This window comes from Lepidochelys olivacea (genome assembly GCF_965140295.1).
Source record: "Lepidochelys olivacea isolate rLepOli2 genome assembly, chromosome: 11".
NCBI lineage: Eukaryota > Metazoa > Chordata > Testudines > Cheloniidae > Lepidochelys > Lepidochelys olivacea.
This window is the reverse complement of record NC_140421.1, coordinates 1,512,183-1,531,624: the sequence shown is the minus strand read 5'-3', so window position 1 is coordinate 1,531,624 and position 19,442 is coordinate 1,512,183. Positions and strand designations below refer to the sequence as shown.

The 19,442-nt window shown below is 59.5% G+C and overlaps 1 protein-coding gene across 2 annotated transcripts; it reads right to left on the bottom strand.

The window, feature by feature from the left end:
* Positions 1-4,369: 4,369 nt before the first annotated feature.
* SLC23A3 (solute carrier family 23 member 3) lies at positions 4,370-18,703 on the bottom strand. 2 transcript variants are annotated; one of them, XM_084643404.1, is made up of 12 exons: positions 18,472-18,703; positions 17,088-17,245; positions 16,778-16,863; positions 11,312-11,385; positions 10,809-10,990; positions 10,378-10,501; positions 8,724-8,871; positions 8,379-8,632; positions 7,291-7,396; positions 6,210-6,377; positions 5,771-5,866; positions 4,370-4,771 (listed from the first exon to the last, which is right to left on the bottom strand). In XM_084643404.1, exons 1-12 carry the CDS (start codon positions 18,577-18,579, stop codon positions 4,668-4,670), a joined length of 1,608 nt encoding a protein of 535 aa, XP_084499530.1. In that variant the 5' UTR covers positions 18,580-18,703; the 3' UTR covers positions 4,370-4,667. The 2 variants fall into 2 exon arrangements, with proteins under 2 accessions (XP_084499530.1, XP_084499529.1); XM_084643403.1 differs by having other exon boundaries at positions 4,370-4,916; positions 18,472-18,702.
* Positions 18,704-19,442: the final 739 nt, after the last annotated feature.

Sequence of the window (19,442 nt, the reverse complement as noted above, 5' to 3'; positions counted from 1 at the left end):
CTGCTGGAGGAGCGGAGCCGGAGCCGGAGCCGGCAGGGGGCGGGGCCCGGCAGGCCGTGGCGCGCGCTGCTGGAGGGGCGGGGCGGAGCAGGCAGTGGGCGGGGCCAGGGAGGCCGCGGCGCGCGCTGCTGGAGGGGCGGGGCGGAGCCGGTAGTGGGCGGGGCCAGGCAGGCCGTGGCGCGCGCTGCTGGAGGGGCGGGGCGGAGCCGGCAATGGGCGGGGTCAGCCCTGCTCGCGGGACCTGCGGAACTCCCTGCCGCGTGGCGGGTTCCTGCAGCAGGGTCTAGCGATGGCTGAACCAGGACAGCCCTCGGCTCTGGGGTCCCTGAGCGCTGGAGGGCGGGGCACTCGCCAGTGGCCCTGGTCCCATCATTCCCCTGCAGTGCCTGGCACCAACCATGGCCACAGGCAGGCCGCTGGGCTGGAGGCCCCAGCCTGCCCCAGCGGGGCCGTTCTTATGGTCCTGCAGGGAGCCTGGCAGGACAGCAACTGACCCTAGGTCTCCAGCCCAAACCACCAGGCCCTGCCCCACTGGTGACCGTTTCCCCGCTGGGGTGCACACGCTCAGCCTGCCGAGCCCAAAATAGGGGACGTGCCACCGGACGGAGGAACGAAGACTATTCCTGCGGGGAAAGTGCAGTGCAAGGTGCGGCTGCTTGGTGCTGCAGTTCCCAGCCTTCAAGGCCCGATCTATCGCACCGAAGACTCGGCAGCGCTTGGCAGCCCACCACCATCACGGGGATCACTGGCGTTCCAATCCGGCCAGCCCACATGCCACCTGCCTGTGCCCTGCGAGCCCCCAGCTGACCGTACGTGACACGGTTGGAGAACTACCAGTTCAGTGTCACCGGGGCTGGCTGTAACACCAGTTTCATGATGCTTTGTTTCTGACCTGAATGTTTTCCAACAACAAAAGTGAGTGGGGAGCCCCAAGGCTGTGTGGAATGGAGGTAGCTTTGGGACTGAAAAGAGTGGCAGCCCATTGGGGAAATGTGCACCCCACTCCTGTGGAATGTGAGAGTCTAAAGGGGACTGCACCTGCCCCAGGGGATGTTACCCCCAGATCCTGGCCCAATTCCAACTCATGCATTTCCACTCTGCCTCGTTAAATCCCTTTGGCACTTCCCTTTGCACACTAGGAGTGTTCATAATTTCCTACCCTAGATTGCTGTGTAGCATTCCTGTGTGCATTTCAATGCTGGCTGGGTGATCCATATGTATGAGCTATGAGGTCTTTTGGCAAAAAAAGCAAATGCAATTTTTGGTTGCTTTAAGAGAGGCAGGGCATGCAAGTCATGGGAGGTGATAGACCGCACGACTCTGCACTGGTCAGGTCTCAGCTGGAGACCTGGGCCCAGCTTTGGTCCCCGCTGTATAGAAAGGATGGAGAGAAACTGGAAAGGATCCTGAGGCGAGCGACAGGGATGATCACAGGGATGGAATGCAAGTCGGACGAGCAGAAGCTGAAGGAACTGGGTATGTTCAGTTTGGAAAAGAGGAGATTGTGGGGGGGCATGATAGGGGTCTTCAAATACTTGAAAGGCTGCCACAGATAAGATGGCGAAAAGTTTTTCTCTCTTGCCACGGGGGGCAGGACAAGAGGTGATGGGTTCAAACGACAGAAAGAGCAGGTTTCGATTAAATCTCAGGAGAAACGTCCTCCCCGTAACAGCAGTCAGACAATGGCACAGACGCCTCCGGAGGTTGTGGAAGCTCCTTCCCTGGAGGTTTTCGAGAGGAGGCTGGAGCCGTCTGTCTGGGATGGGTGAGACCCAACAAGTCCTGCATCTTGGCAGGGGTTAGATGGGATGACCCGTGCGGCCCCCTCTAACCCTGTGGGTCTGTGGTTCTACACACCCCAGCTGTGTTCATGGTCAGCTCCTTGACTGCTCTGCCAGGTGTGGCTCAGGCCAGCTTCAATAAGATGTTTACACACAGCGCCACCTCGTGGCTGTGCAGGTCACAGGTTTGCGAGAGAGGATGGTGGCAACTGTCATTTGGGTGGGGTGGGGGAGAGAAGTTAGCTGAGCTGTGATTGTTGCTGGTGACGTCTGACCCCCTTTCCTAGAAGACGACACAAGACAATCACATACAAGAGGGAAGAGACGAGAACAGCAAAGGGAGAAAATGCAGCTTCGTTCTGTCTCTGGCGTTGATGTTCACTTCCATGCTCCCTGCTGGAAAAACACAGGGGCAGCCCACAGTCTGACCAGCCACCCCGAGACCTGGCAAACTTGGGCCAGCATCGGGCTGTTTAAGGCATTGCTTTTAGTGGCCTCTTTTGGGTCACAGGCTCCTGGCACTGTTGCAAAATATGCAGCCTTGGCCAGCTACACCAGACACTTATTGGACAGGCGGCAAAAGGAGAGGGATGAAAAAGAGAAGAAATAAGGTGGGGAAGGAAAAGGACACATGGGAGGGACGTCTTGCAGCCCACATGGTGTTTGGGATTCACCTGGAGCTGGGAGAGGAGGGGGTGTCATTTGGGTCCCGCTCTCTGGCCGGGTCTGCTCAGGCCATGTCTCGGGATCAGGATGACAGGGCCGCAGGAGATGGTGGTGGAGGCAGCCATCATGGTGAAACTCACTCCAGCAGCCAGTTTTTCTCCCCACGTATAAGGACCCCAAAGGGGAGCGATGGCGTAATAGCCCCTCCCTGCATTATTTTGTCCACCAATTAGGCCTAGTATCTGACACACCCCTTTTGGTTCATTGCTTTTCAGTCTCACACTGGTCTTGTTTACCAGGCCTGATCCTAACACAGGCCTTGAATTATATCAGACAGCCTCATTGTTTGAGCTAATTCAGTCTTTTACACCTTTCCCAGTCCACATGTGTTGCAATAGGACGGTTGGTGTGACACACCATGGACTTTCACCCTCTCTTGGCAGCGGCACTCAACTTCGGGTACCTGTGTAGGCCCAGTTATCACAACAGTGCTGGGTGTTGCCTCTGAAATCTGGACCCAGGCCAGTTATGCCCCAGCCAGCTCTCCCTGCCCGAAGGCCGTGTCACGCTGGTGCTCTCTGCTGAGCGAATGTGATGAGCTGCGACTCGTTATTGTACAAGTCGGAAGGCAAAGGGCTGACCTCTCCCTGGCTTGGCTGATGCCAGCAAACTAGCAGGAATAGTGAAAAGGGGGTTGGGGACCAGCCTTCCATAGCTGCCATGCTAACCCCTTTCCATTGGGTAGCTCTGCAAACGGCTGCCATGGCCAGAATGCCCCGCTTAGACCCAGGGGCCCCAAGGCCAGAAGAAACCACTGTGATCACCTAATCTGGCTCCTGTACAGCCCAGAGGCCCACCCCAACATCAAACATAGAGCAGAGCTTTTAGAAAAACATAATGATTTAAAAATTGCCAGCCTCTGTGACAGGCAGGGGCTGGTCTCCCCTTGGGTCCCTGCCCCCTGAGACGGCACCAGAACAACTCCAGCGCTGCACACGGCAGGAAGCTGCGTCAGCTCCTGGCCCAGCTGGAGTTGCGGTCATCCTGCAGGAACACTACGGCTTGCCCTCGGCTCCATCCAAGGGGAGCGCAGAGAGGCTGGTTTTCAATGCCCCCTGCAGTGTCATGTTGCAGTCCCCTCTCCTGGCAAGGGAGGGAGTGGGGAAAAGCAGAGGGACTCGAAATCCTGGGGAGAAATAACCTCCAAGGGGCTCGTGTATATAGAGCGGAGGGGCCCTGCTCAGGACACCTGCAGAGACTTCTGCCAGCTGGCAGAGGAGCCTGAGGCGAGCTCTTTGTATGTCTCCATAGGAGAGGGCCACACGACTCCTGGGTGCAGCTACGTCCAGGCATGCTAGGACGGAGAGGCAGCTTTTATTAAGCCAAGGGGTTAGCAGACATCCCAGGTAGGGCTTGCAACTGCCCTGCCCCCACCCCCTAATGAGTCACAGCCGCCTGCAGCAATGGCCAGGAGCAAGTACAAATGGGAATTATGCCCCGCCTGGCATGGTGCAGGCCGGGGTCCCAGACACTTCCCGGCATGACTGTGATGTACCTTTAGCATCAGTGCACAAACTGGCTGCAGTTCCAAGGCTGCTGGCCCACCAGGAACCTTAGGAGGCCAGCGGAGACCTGCCAGGCCTGCTCTGCGTGAGCACGTCTTTCTCTGGACAGCCTCAGACAGCGCGACCCAAAGGGGGAAGTGCAGAGAGGGTGACGCAGCCCAGCTGGCTGTTGGCTCTGTTCTCAGCCCCTAGTGAATCTGGCCTCGGTCCAGAGCAGACCTTTGCCCCGCGGGTCTCCAGCACCACACGGCACTTGCTCTGCTAGAGGCAGCCAGTAGGAGCCGTGCTCTCCCCTCTCTTCTACTAACACAAACGTGCTGCAGTGGAGATGGCTGGAAAGGAAACCAAAAGTCCAGAGGTGGTCGCATTGTTTTATACAGCTCAGCTGGGGAGGGACAAGGTCCGAGCTGGGCGCACGGGACGAAAGTGCACCCTCCAGTCGGTACAAGCTTGAAATGCAGGGAGCAAAATAACCGGGTGAAACCCACGTCACTTCCGGTGCCTGCCTCGGAGGGATGCAGAGCAGGTTCCTTGGGAAGGCTTCCCAGCCCTGCTCCCTCTGAGCAGGGCTCCCAGCATCAAACAGCATTGTCCCATTTGCGGCTCTCGGTCTCTCTCCATTTCTTGTCCAGCTCCACCTCCACAGTGCTGGGTTTCAGCAGCAGGCCTGTGGCTTCCCCCGGGGGAGCTGACCCCTCTTCCAAAGCGTGGCTCTCCTCCCTCCCCGGGCAGAGGAAGCAGAATGGAAAGGCTTTACACCTGGAGGGAGGGAACAGCCTTCTCAGGGCCGGGGGGAGCCCGTACACCTGACTGGCTTCACTCCCGCACCTCTGAGGAGCATTCTCACCCAGGCCTGGGTTCCACACTGCCAGCTCAGTGAGCAGCCCTCGCTCTTCCAGAGTGCCTGGAACCATGGAGGAGGAACCTGGTCAGAGAACCTGCCCACAGGCAGCTGGAGGAGAACTCTCTGAGATCCAGCTGGAGGTTGGCACTGGTAAAAGTACTCATCGCGGCTATGCCCTCCCTAGCCACTAAGCTACGCTCCAGTCCCCAGGGCAGTGGAAGGTGCTGCAGAAGGTGCCAGGCACTGCCTTTACCGCTACCATCGCGGTGACAATAAATATCACCAGGATCCCAGGCATCCCGGTCACTGGCCACCAGCACAGTCGGGATTGCAGAAATCACCATCCCAGGCGGGGACTGTGGGGTCTGGAGCCGTCAGTCTCACGGGGCTGTTGTCCCGGTGACAGTCATAGAATCATAGAATATCAGGGTTGGAAGGGACCCCAGAAGGTCATCTAGTCCAACCCCCTGCTCAAAGCAGGACCAATTCCCAGTTAAATCATCCCAGCCAGGGCTTTGTCAAGCCTGACCTTAAAAACCTCTAAGGAAGGAGATTCTACCACCTCCCTAGGTAACGCATTCCAGTGTTTCACCACCCTCTTAGTGAAAAAGTTTTTCCTAATATCCAATCTAAACCTCCCCCACTGCAACTTGAGACCATTACTCCTCGTTCTGTCATCTGCTATGACATCTGCTATCTGCAGTCCCCATGACTCTCCCTCACAGCAGTCCCACAGGGGCGTCCCTCCCATGTGCGCCCGCTGGCCGGATGCACAGGGCTGGATTCCACGTTCCTCAGTAACTAGCACCAGACACCAGCCGCAGCAACTCGCCGGGAGCCAGACTTGCTGCCCCTGCAGCAGAGAGAGATTTAAATGAGGGCACCTGGCAATGGGTGGGGGGGCGTCCTCTCACCTGAGACCGTGTTCTCCAAGAAGAAGGACAAGAGGCCAGTTAAAAAGACTGGAACTGTCAGCACAGAGAGGAGGAAAAGGTCCAGGCAGACCCAGCCTAGGGGGAACAACAGCAGAGTTACCCCGACCACGAGCAGCACAGGCCTGCACCCAGGCGTCCGTCAGACGGAAACGTTCCAGCCAAGGGCTACGAGGGGAGGCTCAGCCATAAGCAGGTGCCGAAGAGCAAGGAGGGTCCGGAGCCCCGCTGCAGGGTACAGAGCCCTGCCAGGGATCAGCGGCTGGAGCCGAATGGCACGGAGGGGGAGCAGCCAGCCGCCGGGACTGGACTCACAGCGTGTGGTGACCCAGAGTCCCGCGTTCCGGGGGGAACACGAGAAGGAATGTGATTCCCAGGGTCATCAACCCCCAGCCCCGCGAGCAGGCAACTCATACGGCACCTGTGGCCACGTATCTGGGGGTCGCACTGAGCCACCGCGGCACCAGCAGCGCCATGAACATGGTGAAGCCGACGATAAAGATGTTCCTCCCCGAGTCGATGTTCGCGTACTGGAAATACGAAACCCCAGTGCCAACGGCAACGGTGTATGTCACGCAGAGCACCCCGCCTGCAGCAGCAAGCAGAGGGGTCAGACCAGGCGGGCAGGCATGTGTGCCTATTGCAGACAGGGCAAGGTGGGTGTCCAAATCCTGATGGGGGGGTGGGGTGGGACAGGTGTGCGAATCCCAGGTGAGCAACACAGGCCTGCTATTGCTTTGCTTCTGGGTAGCTGGCCTCATTTCTCCCCTTCTCCCACCCCGACTCACAAGCTGATCTGTCCTCCCAGCTGTCAGGCCTGCACATTGCTCCCTCCAGAGCACACCCGCTCTGCTGCTGGGTCCCCTTGCCCCAGCCTGTCAGGCCCAGGTTCAGGGGCTGCACTCCAAACAGCCACCTGCCCCTGGGCAGGGCCCTGTGCTGCCACTCGTCCGCCAGCTCAGCTACGTCACGGGGCTCTGGTGGCTGCTGCCTGCCAGTCACCCCCTGGTTTGCAGGAGGGGGGCACCGTGCTCCCCACCAGGCTTTGGCAGCTGCGTTTGAACGTGGCCTCATGAGCCACTTGGCCCCAACCGTCCCGGACACTCAGGGTCGGCGCCGCCAGCAGGACGACCCAGGCCCAGCGGGATGCAGGACCCAGGTCCCAGGGGGATGGGTTTGACACTCGGCTGCGATCCCGACTCCAGTGGGAGTTTTGCCGTAGATGTCAGCAGGGCCAGCTGGCAGTTTGACTTACAGGAAGGAGCCTGCTGTGCTACCCCTGAGGAATCGTGGGTAACGCTACAGTTTATGTAGGGCCTACACAGAAAGTGTGTGAGCGCCCCCTGCTGGCTCTGCTGGAGCAGCTGGCCTTGCCCCCCCCCGCCCAAACTTCAGGCAACGCAGAACACGGTGCAGTGGGCCCCCTGAGTGCAGACCCCAGCCCTCTGCCCTCCACAAGGGAGGGGGTCTCCCTGGAGCCCCAGCTCAGGAGGGTTATTTACCGTGAATCGCCAGTGGGATGGTGGTGAGGAGCTCTGCCAGCCGGGGGGACAGGCCCAGGAACACACATGCCAACGCACTCACTTGCACGGAGTGGCGCGAGCTGGCCTGGGCACAAAGAGACGAGAATGGGGGGGTTTGGCAGGCTAGGGGAGCCCCAGTAGCACACTGCCCGAGCCCGCAGCCCCCCCACTGCCTCTGCCCATGCTGGCCTGCCATGCACCCCAGCTCCCTCACAGCTGGCGGGGCCTGGCATTTGGGGTAAGGGGCATCTGTCTGCCTCAGCGCTCCATGCATTGGACAACCCCCCATTTCAGGGCAGACCAGGGGCCCAGTCAGCCCGGACAGTCCCACAACGTGGCCTCCAGCACCCTGTGTTCTACGCATGGCCAGTGTGCAATGCATCCAAGGGCCATCTTCTCCCTGGGCTGCACCTCTGTGAAAAGCAGGGCAGTCGGGATCTGCTCCGTGCTGTGCCCCGGGTTCCCGACACGCTGCCAGCACAGGTGGGCAGAGCCTGGGCATCTGGGTCGTGACGTGATCCCTCCGCCAATGCTCTGACGCCTCCTGACTTCCCAGCACCCCGCCCTGCCTTCCCAGACCAACCCTGCTCACATGGCACAGGCTGCAGGAGAGTCGCCTTGCAGTGCCAACAGCTGCCCTTTGGAGGGTCTTCCTTTGTACCCCAGTGCCATCCTGTGGGCGCCAGGGGTACCGCTCGCAGGCACAGCCCTTCCACCCGACCTGCTGTACCCCCGCGCAGAGAGAGCCTTGCCCTCTGCCCCTTTACAAGAACCATTTCTAACAAGCTGCCGGTAGCGCCGCAGGGGGCATCCACGCCCGCTGAGCCGTCTGATCGGCCAGGCCTTCGCTGGCGAGAGATGAGCCACGGGAAGCCCCTGTGGAGGCCAGCCTGGGCATGGACAGGACCCGTCTGCATGGAGGAGGTGACACAGCCCATATCTGGGCAGCCTCCGTTGTGCCCTCTCCAACCCCTTTACCCGCTGCCCCGCGAGCTGGCCAGACCGGTGCTCCATAGCCCAGTGGCAGCTCTGGGTCTGCCTGGCACGCCCCCGAGACCCCGCCGTACCTGGGTGAGGCTGTTGGTGCAGGCATTGGGGACGCTGGAAGCCGTGCCACTCACGCCCCCCAGCGCCCCGGAAAGGAGGCTGCCCAGCCCTTCCGTGCAGAGCCCGCGGTTGCAGGCGTGCCGAGGAAGGGCGGGGGTCCGCAGCGCTCGTGGGCACAGCAGGTAGCAGCCCACGGAGTTCATGCTGGAGGTGATGCCCATGGCGACGCCCACGCCCAGAGCCCGGGCGCTGAGGGACGGCCATTCCTGCTCACCTAGAGGGGAGGGAGGTAGAGACAGTCAGTGGCGAACGGGGGCTGCAGCCAGAGGGTGGATGGGCAGGTCCGGCCCTGTCCCTCGTCCTACCTGGGTAGGGGACTTGGAGCCAAGGGGAGCGGAGGGAGCCGTTGGCTGCGGGCAGCTGCCACGTGGTGGGGCCCAGCAGGTCCCAGCGGAGGCGGAGGTGGCTCAGGATTCCCCAGACAATCCAGGCACAGCAAAGCGGAAGCAGCACCTGCAGGGGCAGCAACGGGAGCCTGAGACAGGGCCAGGAAAGCCCTTGCTCAGCCCCACCCTGAGGGCCCGCACCCCGGCCCCTCCGGAGTGGCAGCCGACGACAGCCACAGGCTAGAAACCCGGCACAGCCAGCACGGCTGCCCCAGCCAGGCCAGTGCCACTCCCTGGAGCAGGGAGCCCGCCCCCAACGTACCGTTGCCACCAGGTGCTTTGATCTGCCGGTGGGGCAAGGGGCCAGACCCATCAGCACCAAGTCAGTGGAGAGGAATGGGACACCAGCACCGGCAGACTGGGTCAGCCCCCATCTCCCTTAGCCTCCTGCCTGGGGCAGCGCCCAGCATCAGATGCTGCAGAGGAAGGTGGAAGAAGCCCGCAGCAGCAGTTGGGGATAATCATAGAATAACAGAACCACAGGACTGGAAGGGACCTCGCAAGGTCGTCTAGTCCAGTCCCCTGCACTCCTGGCAGGACTAGGCGTTACCTAGTCCGTCGCTGACAGGGGTGTGTCTAACCTGCTCTTAACAGTCTCCAGTGACGGAGATCCCACCACCTCCCTGGGCAATTTATTCCAGTGCTTAACCACCCTGACAGGACGTTTTTCCTAATGTCCAACCGAAACCTCCCTGGCTGCAATTTAAACCCGTTGCTGCTTGTCCTGTCCTCAGAGGTTAACGAGAACAAGTTTTCTCCCTCCTCCTTCTAACAACCTTTTATGTACTTGAAAACTGGTATCACATCCCCTCTCAGTCTTCTCTTCTCCACGCTAAACAAACCCAGCTCTTTCAATCTTCCCTCATAGGTCATGTTTTCTAGACCTTTCATCATTTTTGTTGCTCTTCCCCCTCTATCCCCTCCACACTTCATGTGGCAGTGAGTTCCACAGGCTAATTACACATTGTGTGAAAAAGCTTTTCCTTTTGGATCTCCCACCTGTCATTCTCGTTCAGCGGCCCCTTGTTCTTGCTCTGTGAAACAGGAGAAGAGACACTCCTCACCTCCCTTCGCTCAACCAGGCAGTATTTTATAGACACTGATCATGTCCCCACTCTCCATTAACCGCCCCAGTCTTTGCACTCTCTGCACAGAAGATCTTCTCCCAGGTCCTTGATGGCTCTCGTTCCTGTCCCCTGAGCCCTTCCAGTTTTGCTCTATCCTTTCTTTGCACTGACCATAGGTCTGCTCGTGCTGTCCAAACTGGGCCCAGCTCCCTCTCTGAGCAGATACAGCCCTGGGAGAGCCCAGATGGCGCACGAGACGTTTACATCCCCCCTCCATGTGCATTACTTGGCCTTTCTCAACATGAATTCCCCTAGCGCTGCCCATTGCTCCCCTGCGTCTGCCCCTCTCAGTCCCCTTTGGTGCTGACTAACCCAAATCCCCTAGGTCTAGGTCAGTCATAAAGAAGAGGGTGAAATGCTCAAGCTGCTGAGAGGGCTGGGGCCCAGGCAGGCTGCCCAGGGCCAGCAGGGAACAAAAGTGCTGTGCACAGCATGGGACCTCGTACCGAAAACATGCGCAAGGCTGGGATGCTTGTCTCCACGGAGATGCCCTTGGCCCGGGTCCACGTGCAAAGGGGCAGGCGGCAGGACCCCAAGTGCTGGGAGAACAGGACGGCAAGGAGCACGAGCCTAGGAGACACGGAGCACGGGTCACAGCACGGCTAGTGCAGGGGAGAGAGCCCCCAGGGCGTCCGGGCCCCAGCTCAAATGTGTCACCCCTGCCGGCAGGCTGAACCCCGGGCAGCTCCCGTAGCGCCCCCTGCTGGGAGAGCCTGGGTATCAGCGTGCTCACATTAGTGCCTTCTGCTGGGAATGCAGTAGCGGGGAGTTCCCCTGACACAACTCCCCACAGCACCCCCCCACTGGGACAGACTGGACCAGAACCCCTGTGTGGGTGTGACCAGGTGGCTCCGCAGGCCCCCCCAAATTCACGTACAGCAGGGCCACCCCCCAGCTGTCCGAGCAGAAGTGGGCTGCCTCTTTGTAGGCGGACAGCCCAATGATGGAGAGGCTGGGGGCCAGGACCATGGGCCCGCAGCGCTGGGCTATCCATCCCCCCATGCCAGACACCCCCAGCGCCAGCTGCACCAGCCCCGAGACCACCACGGCTCCAGAGACCTGCGGAGAACAAAAGATGAGAAGACGGTGATGGCGGCCCCATGGCCTGCCCCAGGCTAGACCCCCAGCCCCTCCCAGAGCGACTCAGCCAGTCATTGGGTTCATCCGCTCCCTATTGCTCCTGCGGCCTGACGTCTGCAAACTCCCGACCCCCCATGCACTCCCCACATCCCACCCCTACACACACACACCACCACCCCACCCCCCATGCATCCCAACCGCCCCACCCTCATGCACCCTGCATCCCACCCCTCCACGCCCCACACCCATCCCATCCCCACTCCTGCACACCCCCAGGGCTGGGATAGCAGAGGCACCAACCTCTCTGAGTGGCTGATTCCAGCTCCCGGGGCCTGCACAGTCCTGCCCAGCACACTCAGCATGCTCTTCTGTACCTGGAAGGGAAGGACAGACAGACATGACCGGGCAGCCAGTGGGGCTGAGCGGTACCTGGAGCGGGAGCCAGGTAACAGGAATGGGGGATTCAATTATTAGACATATCAGTAGTGGGGTTGCGATGAGCGGGAGACCCGCCCAGCGAATTGCCTGCTGGGTGCCAAGGCAACAGATCGCACGGGACTCCAACAGGTTTATGTGCAGTGCTGGGGAGGAGCCAGTGGGCGCGGCACATGGAGGTACCAGTGACACAGGGAAGGGTAGGAGAGAGGTCCTGGAGGCCAAATTTAGGCCGGCAGGAAAGAGATTGAAGTCCAGGTCTCCACGGCAGCATTCTCTGAAATGCTCCCAGTTCCACACGCAGGGCCAGGCAGAGCTGCCAGGTCTCAGTGGGTGGCTGAGGCGATGGTGTAGGGAGGAGGGGTGAGGTGCATTGGGAACTGGGGCACCTTTTGGGGAAGAAGGAGTCTATACAGGAAGGACGAGCTCCACCAAAACCAAACGGAACCAGTTAAAAAGGTCACAGAGGAGGTTTTCCACTTAGGGCTGGGGGAAGCCAACAGGTGGGAGACCGCAAGGTTCAGGCAGAGGCATCTCTTAGGGATGAGTTGATTAATGCCGGAACTCTGTAACCTAACAAGGAGAACAGGCTAGAGGCTGGGGAAGTCCAGGTGGGAGCTGGTGAGGACCAGTCAAAGGTAGCAGAATCCTAGCTCAGTATAACACACAAAGGCAAGGAAGGAGAACTCTGTGTAGCTCAAACGCGTCTCTCTCCCACCAACAGAAGTTGGGCCAATCAGAGATCTGACCTCCCCCTCCTTGTCTCTCCAGAAGTCTAAATACCAAGCTGGGTGAACCAGAGGGGCTGGCATTGCATGAGGATAGTGATGTAAGAGGCATCAGAGAAATGTGCTGGAAGGATGATAATCAAAGGGTACAAACTATACAGGAAGGACAGAGCAGGCTGGTGGGGAGCAGCGCCGTGTGTGAAATAAACCACCACAAGGTCGAATATGGTGAAAATCTTAAATGAATCAAACAGTCCCATAGAATCTCGGTGGGTAGAAATCCCATGCTTGAATAATAGGAGTCTGGCAGTGGGGATATGCTACCGACCACCCGACCAGGATGGTGACAGCGACTGAGAAATGCTAAGGGAGGTTAAAGAGGCTACAGAAATAGAAAACACACTAATAATGGGAGATTTCAACTATCCCCGCATTGCCTGGGCACATGTCACCTCCAGGCAGGATGCAGAAAGAACATTTCTAGACACCATTACTGACGGCTTCTTGGAGCAGCTGGTCCTGGAACCCACAAGGGGAACGGCACTTCCTGATTTAGTCCTAGGTGGCACATAGGATCTGATCCAAGAGGTGACTATAGCTGGATCGCTCAGTAATAGTGACCATCATGTAATTAAATTTAACATACTTAGGGGGACGGGGACATTTCACTTTCAAAAGGGAAACAACCCAAAAATGAGGACACTTCTTGGATGGAAATTCAGAGGAGCTGTCACACGGGTGAAATGCCTGCAAGCAGCAAGGAGACTACTTAAAAACACCACAATAGAGGCTCAGACGAAATGTAGACCGCAAATCAAAAAAGCTCATACGCAGACCAAAAGAACCACTCCTCCTACTCCCCCTCCCCCCGCCAGGGCTAAACAGAGAGTAATGGATGCTGGGAGAGGCAAAAGGGCACCCTTTAAAATGCGGATGTCAGATCCTGGTGAGGACGACAGGATGGGGCACAAACTCTGGCCGGTTAAGTACAACAGGAGCAGGAAGCCGGCCAAACAGGCCGTGGGGCCACTCGCCCATCAGGATGCTAACCGAGCACTCAAGACAGACCAGATAAGCTAAATGAAGTCTTCACTGCAGAGGACATGGGGGAGATCCCCAGATCAGAGCTGTCCTTTCTGGGAAACAAATCTGAAGCACTGTCCCACAGTGATGTGTTAATAGAGGAGGTTTTAGAATGAATTGATAAACAGCAATAAGTCAGCAGGCCCAGATGGGATTCACACAAGAGTTCTGAAGAACCTCAAATATCAAACTGCAGAACTACTAACCGCGGTGTGTAACCGATCACTGAAACAAGCCTCTGGACCAGATGACTGGAGCATAGCCTCGCCACTCTGTTAGAATTGTTTGAGGGGGTCAACAAGCAGGTGGACAAGGGGGATCCAGTGGCTGTAGGGTACTTGATTTTCAGAAAGCCTTTGACAAGGTTCCGCACCAAAGGCTCTAAAACGAAGTAAGAGGGAAGGTCCTCTCACAGATCAGTAACTATTTGAAAGACAAGAAACAAAGGGTAGGAATAAATGGTCAGTTTTCACAGTGGAGAGGTAAATAGTGGTGTCCCCCAGGGATCTGTACTGGGACTAGTCCTATTCAACATATTCATAAAAGGTCCAGAAAACAGGGTAAATGGTGATCACTGCTGGCAAAGTTTGCAGATGATACAAAATTCCTCAAGATAGTTAAGCTCAAAGCAGCCTGAGAAGATCTACAAAGGGATCTCACACAACTGAGTGACTGGGAAACAAAATGGCTGATGAAATTCACAATTAATAAGTACAAAGTAACGCACATTGGAAAGCATAATCCCAAGTACAATACACCTCTACCCCGATATAACTCGACCCGATATAACACGAATTCGGATATAACGCAGTAAAGCAGCGCTCCGGGGGGGCAGGGCTGCGCACTCCGGCAGATCAAAGCAAGTTCAATATAACACGGTTTCACCTATAATGCGGTAAGATTTTTTGGCTCCTGAGGACAGAGTTATATCGGGGTAGAAGTGTATATAATGATGGGTTCTAAATTAGTTCTTACCACTCAAGACAGATCTTGGCTTCACCATGGATAAGGCTGCAAGTTTGTCACAGAGGTCATGGAAGTCACAGATTCCGTGACCTCTGTGACTTCTGCAGGGGCCAATGTGCCTGGCCCGGGGGCAGGTCAGGCAGTCCCTGCACCAGTCGCACTGGCAACTGCTGGGGCAGTCTCAGGCCACTGCACCCCACACCCCAGCAGCAGCAGAGTTTGGATGTGGGAGGGGGTAGGGAGGTGGGGCATGGGATGGGGTAAGGCGAGCTCTGGGCGGCGCTTACCTCAGGGTGCTTCCTGGAAGTAGGGACATCCCTCTCCCTTGGCTCCTAGGTGGAGGCATGGCCAGGCAGTCCACCTGCAGGCACCGCCCCCACAGCTCCCATTGGCTGCAGTAGGGAGCCTGCCGGCCCTGCCAAACACCCCCCCACACACCCCTCTCCGGCACCAGCAGGAGTCCCAGGCCATGTGCCGCTGCCCACCCCCATCTCCAGAACCTGTGGTGCCCCCGGGAAGCCCCCCCCCCAAGTTTTAGTCAGGGGTATATAGTAAAAGTCATGGACAGGTCACAGGCCATGAATTTTTGTTTACTGCCCGTGACCTGTACGTGACTTTTACTAAAAATACCTGTGACTAAAACGTAGCCTTAGCTATGGATAGTTCTCTGAGAACTTCAGCTCAATGCACAGCAGTGGTCAAAAAAGCGAACAGTATGTTAGGAAGCATTAGGAAAGGGATAGAAAATAAGACCGAAAATATCCTAATCCTGCTATATAAACAAACCCATGGCACACCCACACCTTGAATACTGTGAGCAGCTCTGGTCACCCCATCTCAATAAAGGATATAGTGGAACTGGAAACGGTTAAGAGCAAGACAACAAAGATGATAGAATCATAGATCCACAGGGTTAGAGGGGACCGCACAGGTCATCTTGTCTAACCCCTGCAAGATGCAGGATTTGTTGGGTCTAAACCATCCAAGACATGGTCACGGATAAGGAACAGCTTCCACACAAGGAGAGATTACAAAGATTAGGACTGTTCATCTTGCAAAAGAGATCACTAAGGGGGGATATGACAGAGATCTATACAATCAGGAATGGTGTGGAGAGAGTGAACTGGGAAGTGTTATTTACCCCTTCACATAATACAAGAACCAGGGGTCACCCAATGAAATTAACAAGCGTCAGGTTTAATGCAAACAAGAGGAAGTGCTTCTTCACACAATGCACAAGTAACCTGTGGAACTCCTTGCCAGAGGATGTTGTGAAGGCCAAGACTATAACTGGGTTCCAAGCAGAACTAGAGAAGTTCCTGGAGAATAGGTCCAGCAATGGCTATTAGCCAGGTTGGCCAGGGATGCAACTCCCTGCTCTGGGTGTCCCTAAACCTCTGACTGCCAGGAGCTGGGACTGGACGACAGGGGATGGATCACTCGATAATTGCCCCGTTCTGTTCACTCTCTCCGAAGCACCTGGCACTGGCCACTGCGGGAAGACAGGACCCTGGACTGGACGGACCAATGGCCTGACCCAGTGTGGCCGTTCTTACCTTCTTAAGGCTGGGTTTGAAGCTGCTTTGGGTCCTGAAATGTCACCCATGAAAGCCCCATGCTGGGGCAGAAGCAGAGAGATGCCAGACTCCTTGCGCTGCCAGGCTGGGGTAATGGTAGCACATCAGTAAGCGCTCCAGCATCCCAGCTAGGGCCACGTGGGGCCACGAGCCAGGTGCCCTGCCCTGCAGCTGGTACATGCCCTGCCCTGCAGCTGGTACATGCCCTTCTCAGTTGCCATCCCGAGGAGTGGGTGCAAGGAGATGCCACCCAGGGGGTCGTAACACCGAGTGGATGGGTCCCCAGCAGAGGAATGAACAAGAAAGAGCCGAGACTAGGAAAACAGCCCCCCAAGCTCCTCCCTATCCCTTGGTCCCTGCTTCTCCTTCCCTGAACACAGCAGGCCCTGGTCTCTCAGGACCAGAGGGTCTTTGACCCAGCAGCCTGAGGCCGGCAGCTGGAACAAGACAAACCAGCCTGGGAGTAAGAGGCAGCCTATCGGGGAGGGCGACGGACCATCAGGGCAGCCTCCCTGGGCTGGAGGCAGGATTTGTGGGTGAGGGGCCCTGGCAAGTTACACAGGACAAAATGAGTACGCCTTACAGCCCGGCCTCTACGAGAGCCAAGTTCATTCGATCCCCTCCGGCGGGGAGGCGCAGAGCGCTGGGCTGGCCACTGGGCAAGGCCTGGCTCCCGCGCTCCCACGTCCCCCCTGGGCCAGGCCCGGCTCCCACGTCCCTGCCTGGGCCAGGCCCGGCTCCCACGTCCCACTTGAGCAAGGCCTGGCTCCCACGTCCCCCCTGGGCCAGGCCCGGCTCCCACGTCCCACTTGAGCAAGGCCTGGCTCCCGCGCGCTCCCATGTCCCCCGTGGGCAAGGCCCGGCTCCCACGTCCCCACCTGGGCCAGGCCCGGCTCCCACGTCCCCGCGGGCCAGGCCCGGCTCCTGCGTGCCCAGGTCCCCGTTGGGCCGGGACGATATGCCGGGGCTCTTCTCACCATTCCTGGCCGTGTGGGGCTCGTGGCGGCTCAGCACCATGGCGGGGATCAGGAACTCGAACGATGGCGCTTGGACCAAGGGCAACCTGCCAGGCAACAGCAAAGACAGATCGGCTGGGGAGCGGGGAGGGGGCTGCTGACAGGGCTGGGGCTCCCCCCCCCCCAGCCCCGGGGCAGGATCCAGAGGCGGGGGAGGGGGAGCAGGGAGAGAAACCCACTTGGCCCAGATGCTGACTCCCGTCTCCCCGGGTGCCTGGGGCCCCTCCTGCCCACCCCGAACCCGCGGGAGTCCCCAGGGCCCTTCCCTCACCTGCTGCCCAGGCTGGTCTGCAGCGCCGTGGAGACCCCACAGGCAAAGAGGCTCCGGGCCAGCAGCTCGCTCCAGCTCCGGTTCTGGTCCCGGATCGGGGGCGCTGGGAGCAGGAGCAGGTGGAAGATGCAGAGGAGAGAGGCCTGGACGGCCAGGTGCTGGAGAGAGCGAGACCGGGAGAGTCACAGCAGGCGCTGGCTGGCCTCTGCCCCACAGCTCTGCCCCCACCCCGCAGCTCTGCCCCACAGCTCTGCCCCCCACAGCTCTGCCCCCACCCCGTGGCTCTGCCCCCCACCCCACGGCTCTGTCCTCCACAGCTCCGCCCCCTGCCCCCACAGCTCTGCCCCACAGCTCTGCCCCCCTCAATCCCAACCTGCAGCCCCCAGTAGCCCAGCCCTGGGCTCCCTCCCCCCATAGCTTTGCTGGTGCCCCTCAGTCCCAACTGGCTCCATCAGGCCTGTGCTGCCCAGCACCCCTAGCCCCTTTAACACTCCCATCAGCTGTTAGAGACTCAACATTCAGATTTCGTAGAACCGGAGGCTGGAACAGAATCTGCCCAAGAGCCAGGCTCGGAGCTAGAGCAGCTGGCAAGGCAGGGCGCCAGGTCCCAGGTCTGCTCGGTCGGCGACTTCCTGGGCGACCCACAGCCCCTCACACAGGGCCAGACCCCACGGGACTGAAAATCTGGCCAGCCCCTCCCTGTGCCTTGGTTCCCGCACAAAAGGGGGCTGAGGGGCCCAGCCCCAGGGCACAGGGGGGCGGGGGTTCATGGAACAGGGCAAGCTGCCTGGCTGCAGGGGGTCGGACTGCAGGAGGCTTCAGTGAAACGCTGGGGGATCATGTACCACAGAGCCGGGGGCCTGATCACGCCAGGCGGGTACCAGGGCTGAGCTGGGGGGAGCAGCCTGCCCCGTCTCATTCCTTGAGGGTGCAGCTGGTGGCCAGGGAGGGGCTGTGCCCCATGGGACTGGACGGTCCCTGGGACTCTTGGCACCGCAGCTGGGGGCTGCTGTATCTTGACCACATCCTTCCCCAAGCCCCGAGGGGGACCCCAGCACCACGCTGACACCTGCCCTGCTGAGCCGCAGGAAGCACCGGGCCAGACCCATTCTCTAAGGCCTGCCCCACCCCCCTCCGTGGGCAGAGAACTGGCCCCACTGTTGCCCCCAGCTAAGCCCAGCTCCTTGCCCCTCCTGGGGAGTTCCCTTCAGTACTCCAGGGTCTGGGTGTCATGCCATGGTGCCCGTGCTCCCCTGCTCTCGGAGGTGCAGGGACTGTCCCTCCAGGCATGGCCACATCCAGGGCCCTGGGGTGTCAGGGCTTGTCCCTCGCCCCACTGCAGACAGCGAGCCCATCCCCTGGCAGTGCCTGCGGCATCTCTCACCTGCAGGGCGAAGCAGCAGCTCAGGCCCCAGGGGGGCGTCTTCAGCAGGGAGTAGGAGGTGCGCACGGGGCTCCGGGAGGCAGGGCTCCCGCAGCAGCCCCCATTCATGCTGCCCCTTCCCTACGCTCCCTGCGTCTGTCTGGCACAGGGCATGGCAGCCGGGGGGAGGGCACAGGGCAGGGCCACTTGCCCCCGCAGGGGCCAGAGCAGGGCTGGGAGTTCAGGCTGAGTGGAGGTGACCTTTGCCCGAGCCCCCGGCCAGTTAGCCATTAACCCGGCTTTGCGAGTAACCGCTCACTGCCCCCTCCCCACGGCCAGACTCAGTGCTGTGACCTGGGCCAGGCCCTCTAGGCAGTACCATGGGACCAGCGCTCGGGCCACGCCTGGGGCACATGAGCACCAGCCCTTGGTCTGATCCGCACCCGCTCCCCCAGCGCCTGTCCGCAGGGGAGTTGCAGGGCGCAGCCAGCGGAAGGAATCACCCATCCCTGTGCCAGGCTGGGGGACGGATACCGCTGCAGACGGCTGCTCCTCACGGCTCTCTGCCTCCCTTGGCCGAGGACCCTCCCAGCCGCCTGGAGCCAAGCGCCCCCAGGCAGGAGCAGAGCCCAGCCGCCAGGCCTTGGTGCTGCCCTTCACCTCCCCGCCCACAGCGCCCCCCAGCAGCCGCCCAGCTAACATGGGGGCCGGGTGAGGCCGCCCAGTGCAGCCTTCTGGGGTCCTCACAAGAAGAGACGTTGGGAGAAAAGCTGGCCAGACGCGAACGCCCCGACTGGAAGAAGGCGAAGGAGGGTCCCAGCCTGGCTGCCCCCCCGGGAGCCACCGAGACATCACTGGGTCCTGCTACCTGGATCCCGAGAGGTGTCGGAGCAGACAGGGCCACGAGGACACCACCACTTCCACTGGCCTTGGCTGAATCTCAAACACTCCCCCAAACTCCCAGGGGCCCTTTCTCTCCCCTCCCTTACGGT

What these genes read in the sequence shown, in the direction of transcription:
- SLC23A3 (XM_084643403.1), bottom strand. Translation starts at nt 18,579, where the DNA reads ATGAATGGGGGCTGCTGCGGGAGCCCTGCCTCCCGGAGCCCCGTGCGC. An exon ending in GGAATCAGCCACTCAGAGAG is followed by an intron (nt 10,991 to 11,311) that starts GTTGGTGCCTCT and finishes TGTTCTCCGCAG; the next exon opens with GTCTCTGGAGCCGTGGTGGT. An exon ending in GCACCAACAGCCTCACCCAG is followed by an intron (nt 7,397 to 8,378) that starts GTACGGCGGGGT and finishes CTTTGTGCCCAG; the next exon opens with GCCAGCTCGCGCCACTCCGT.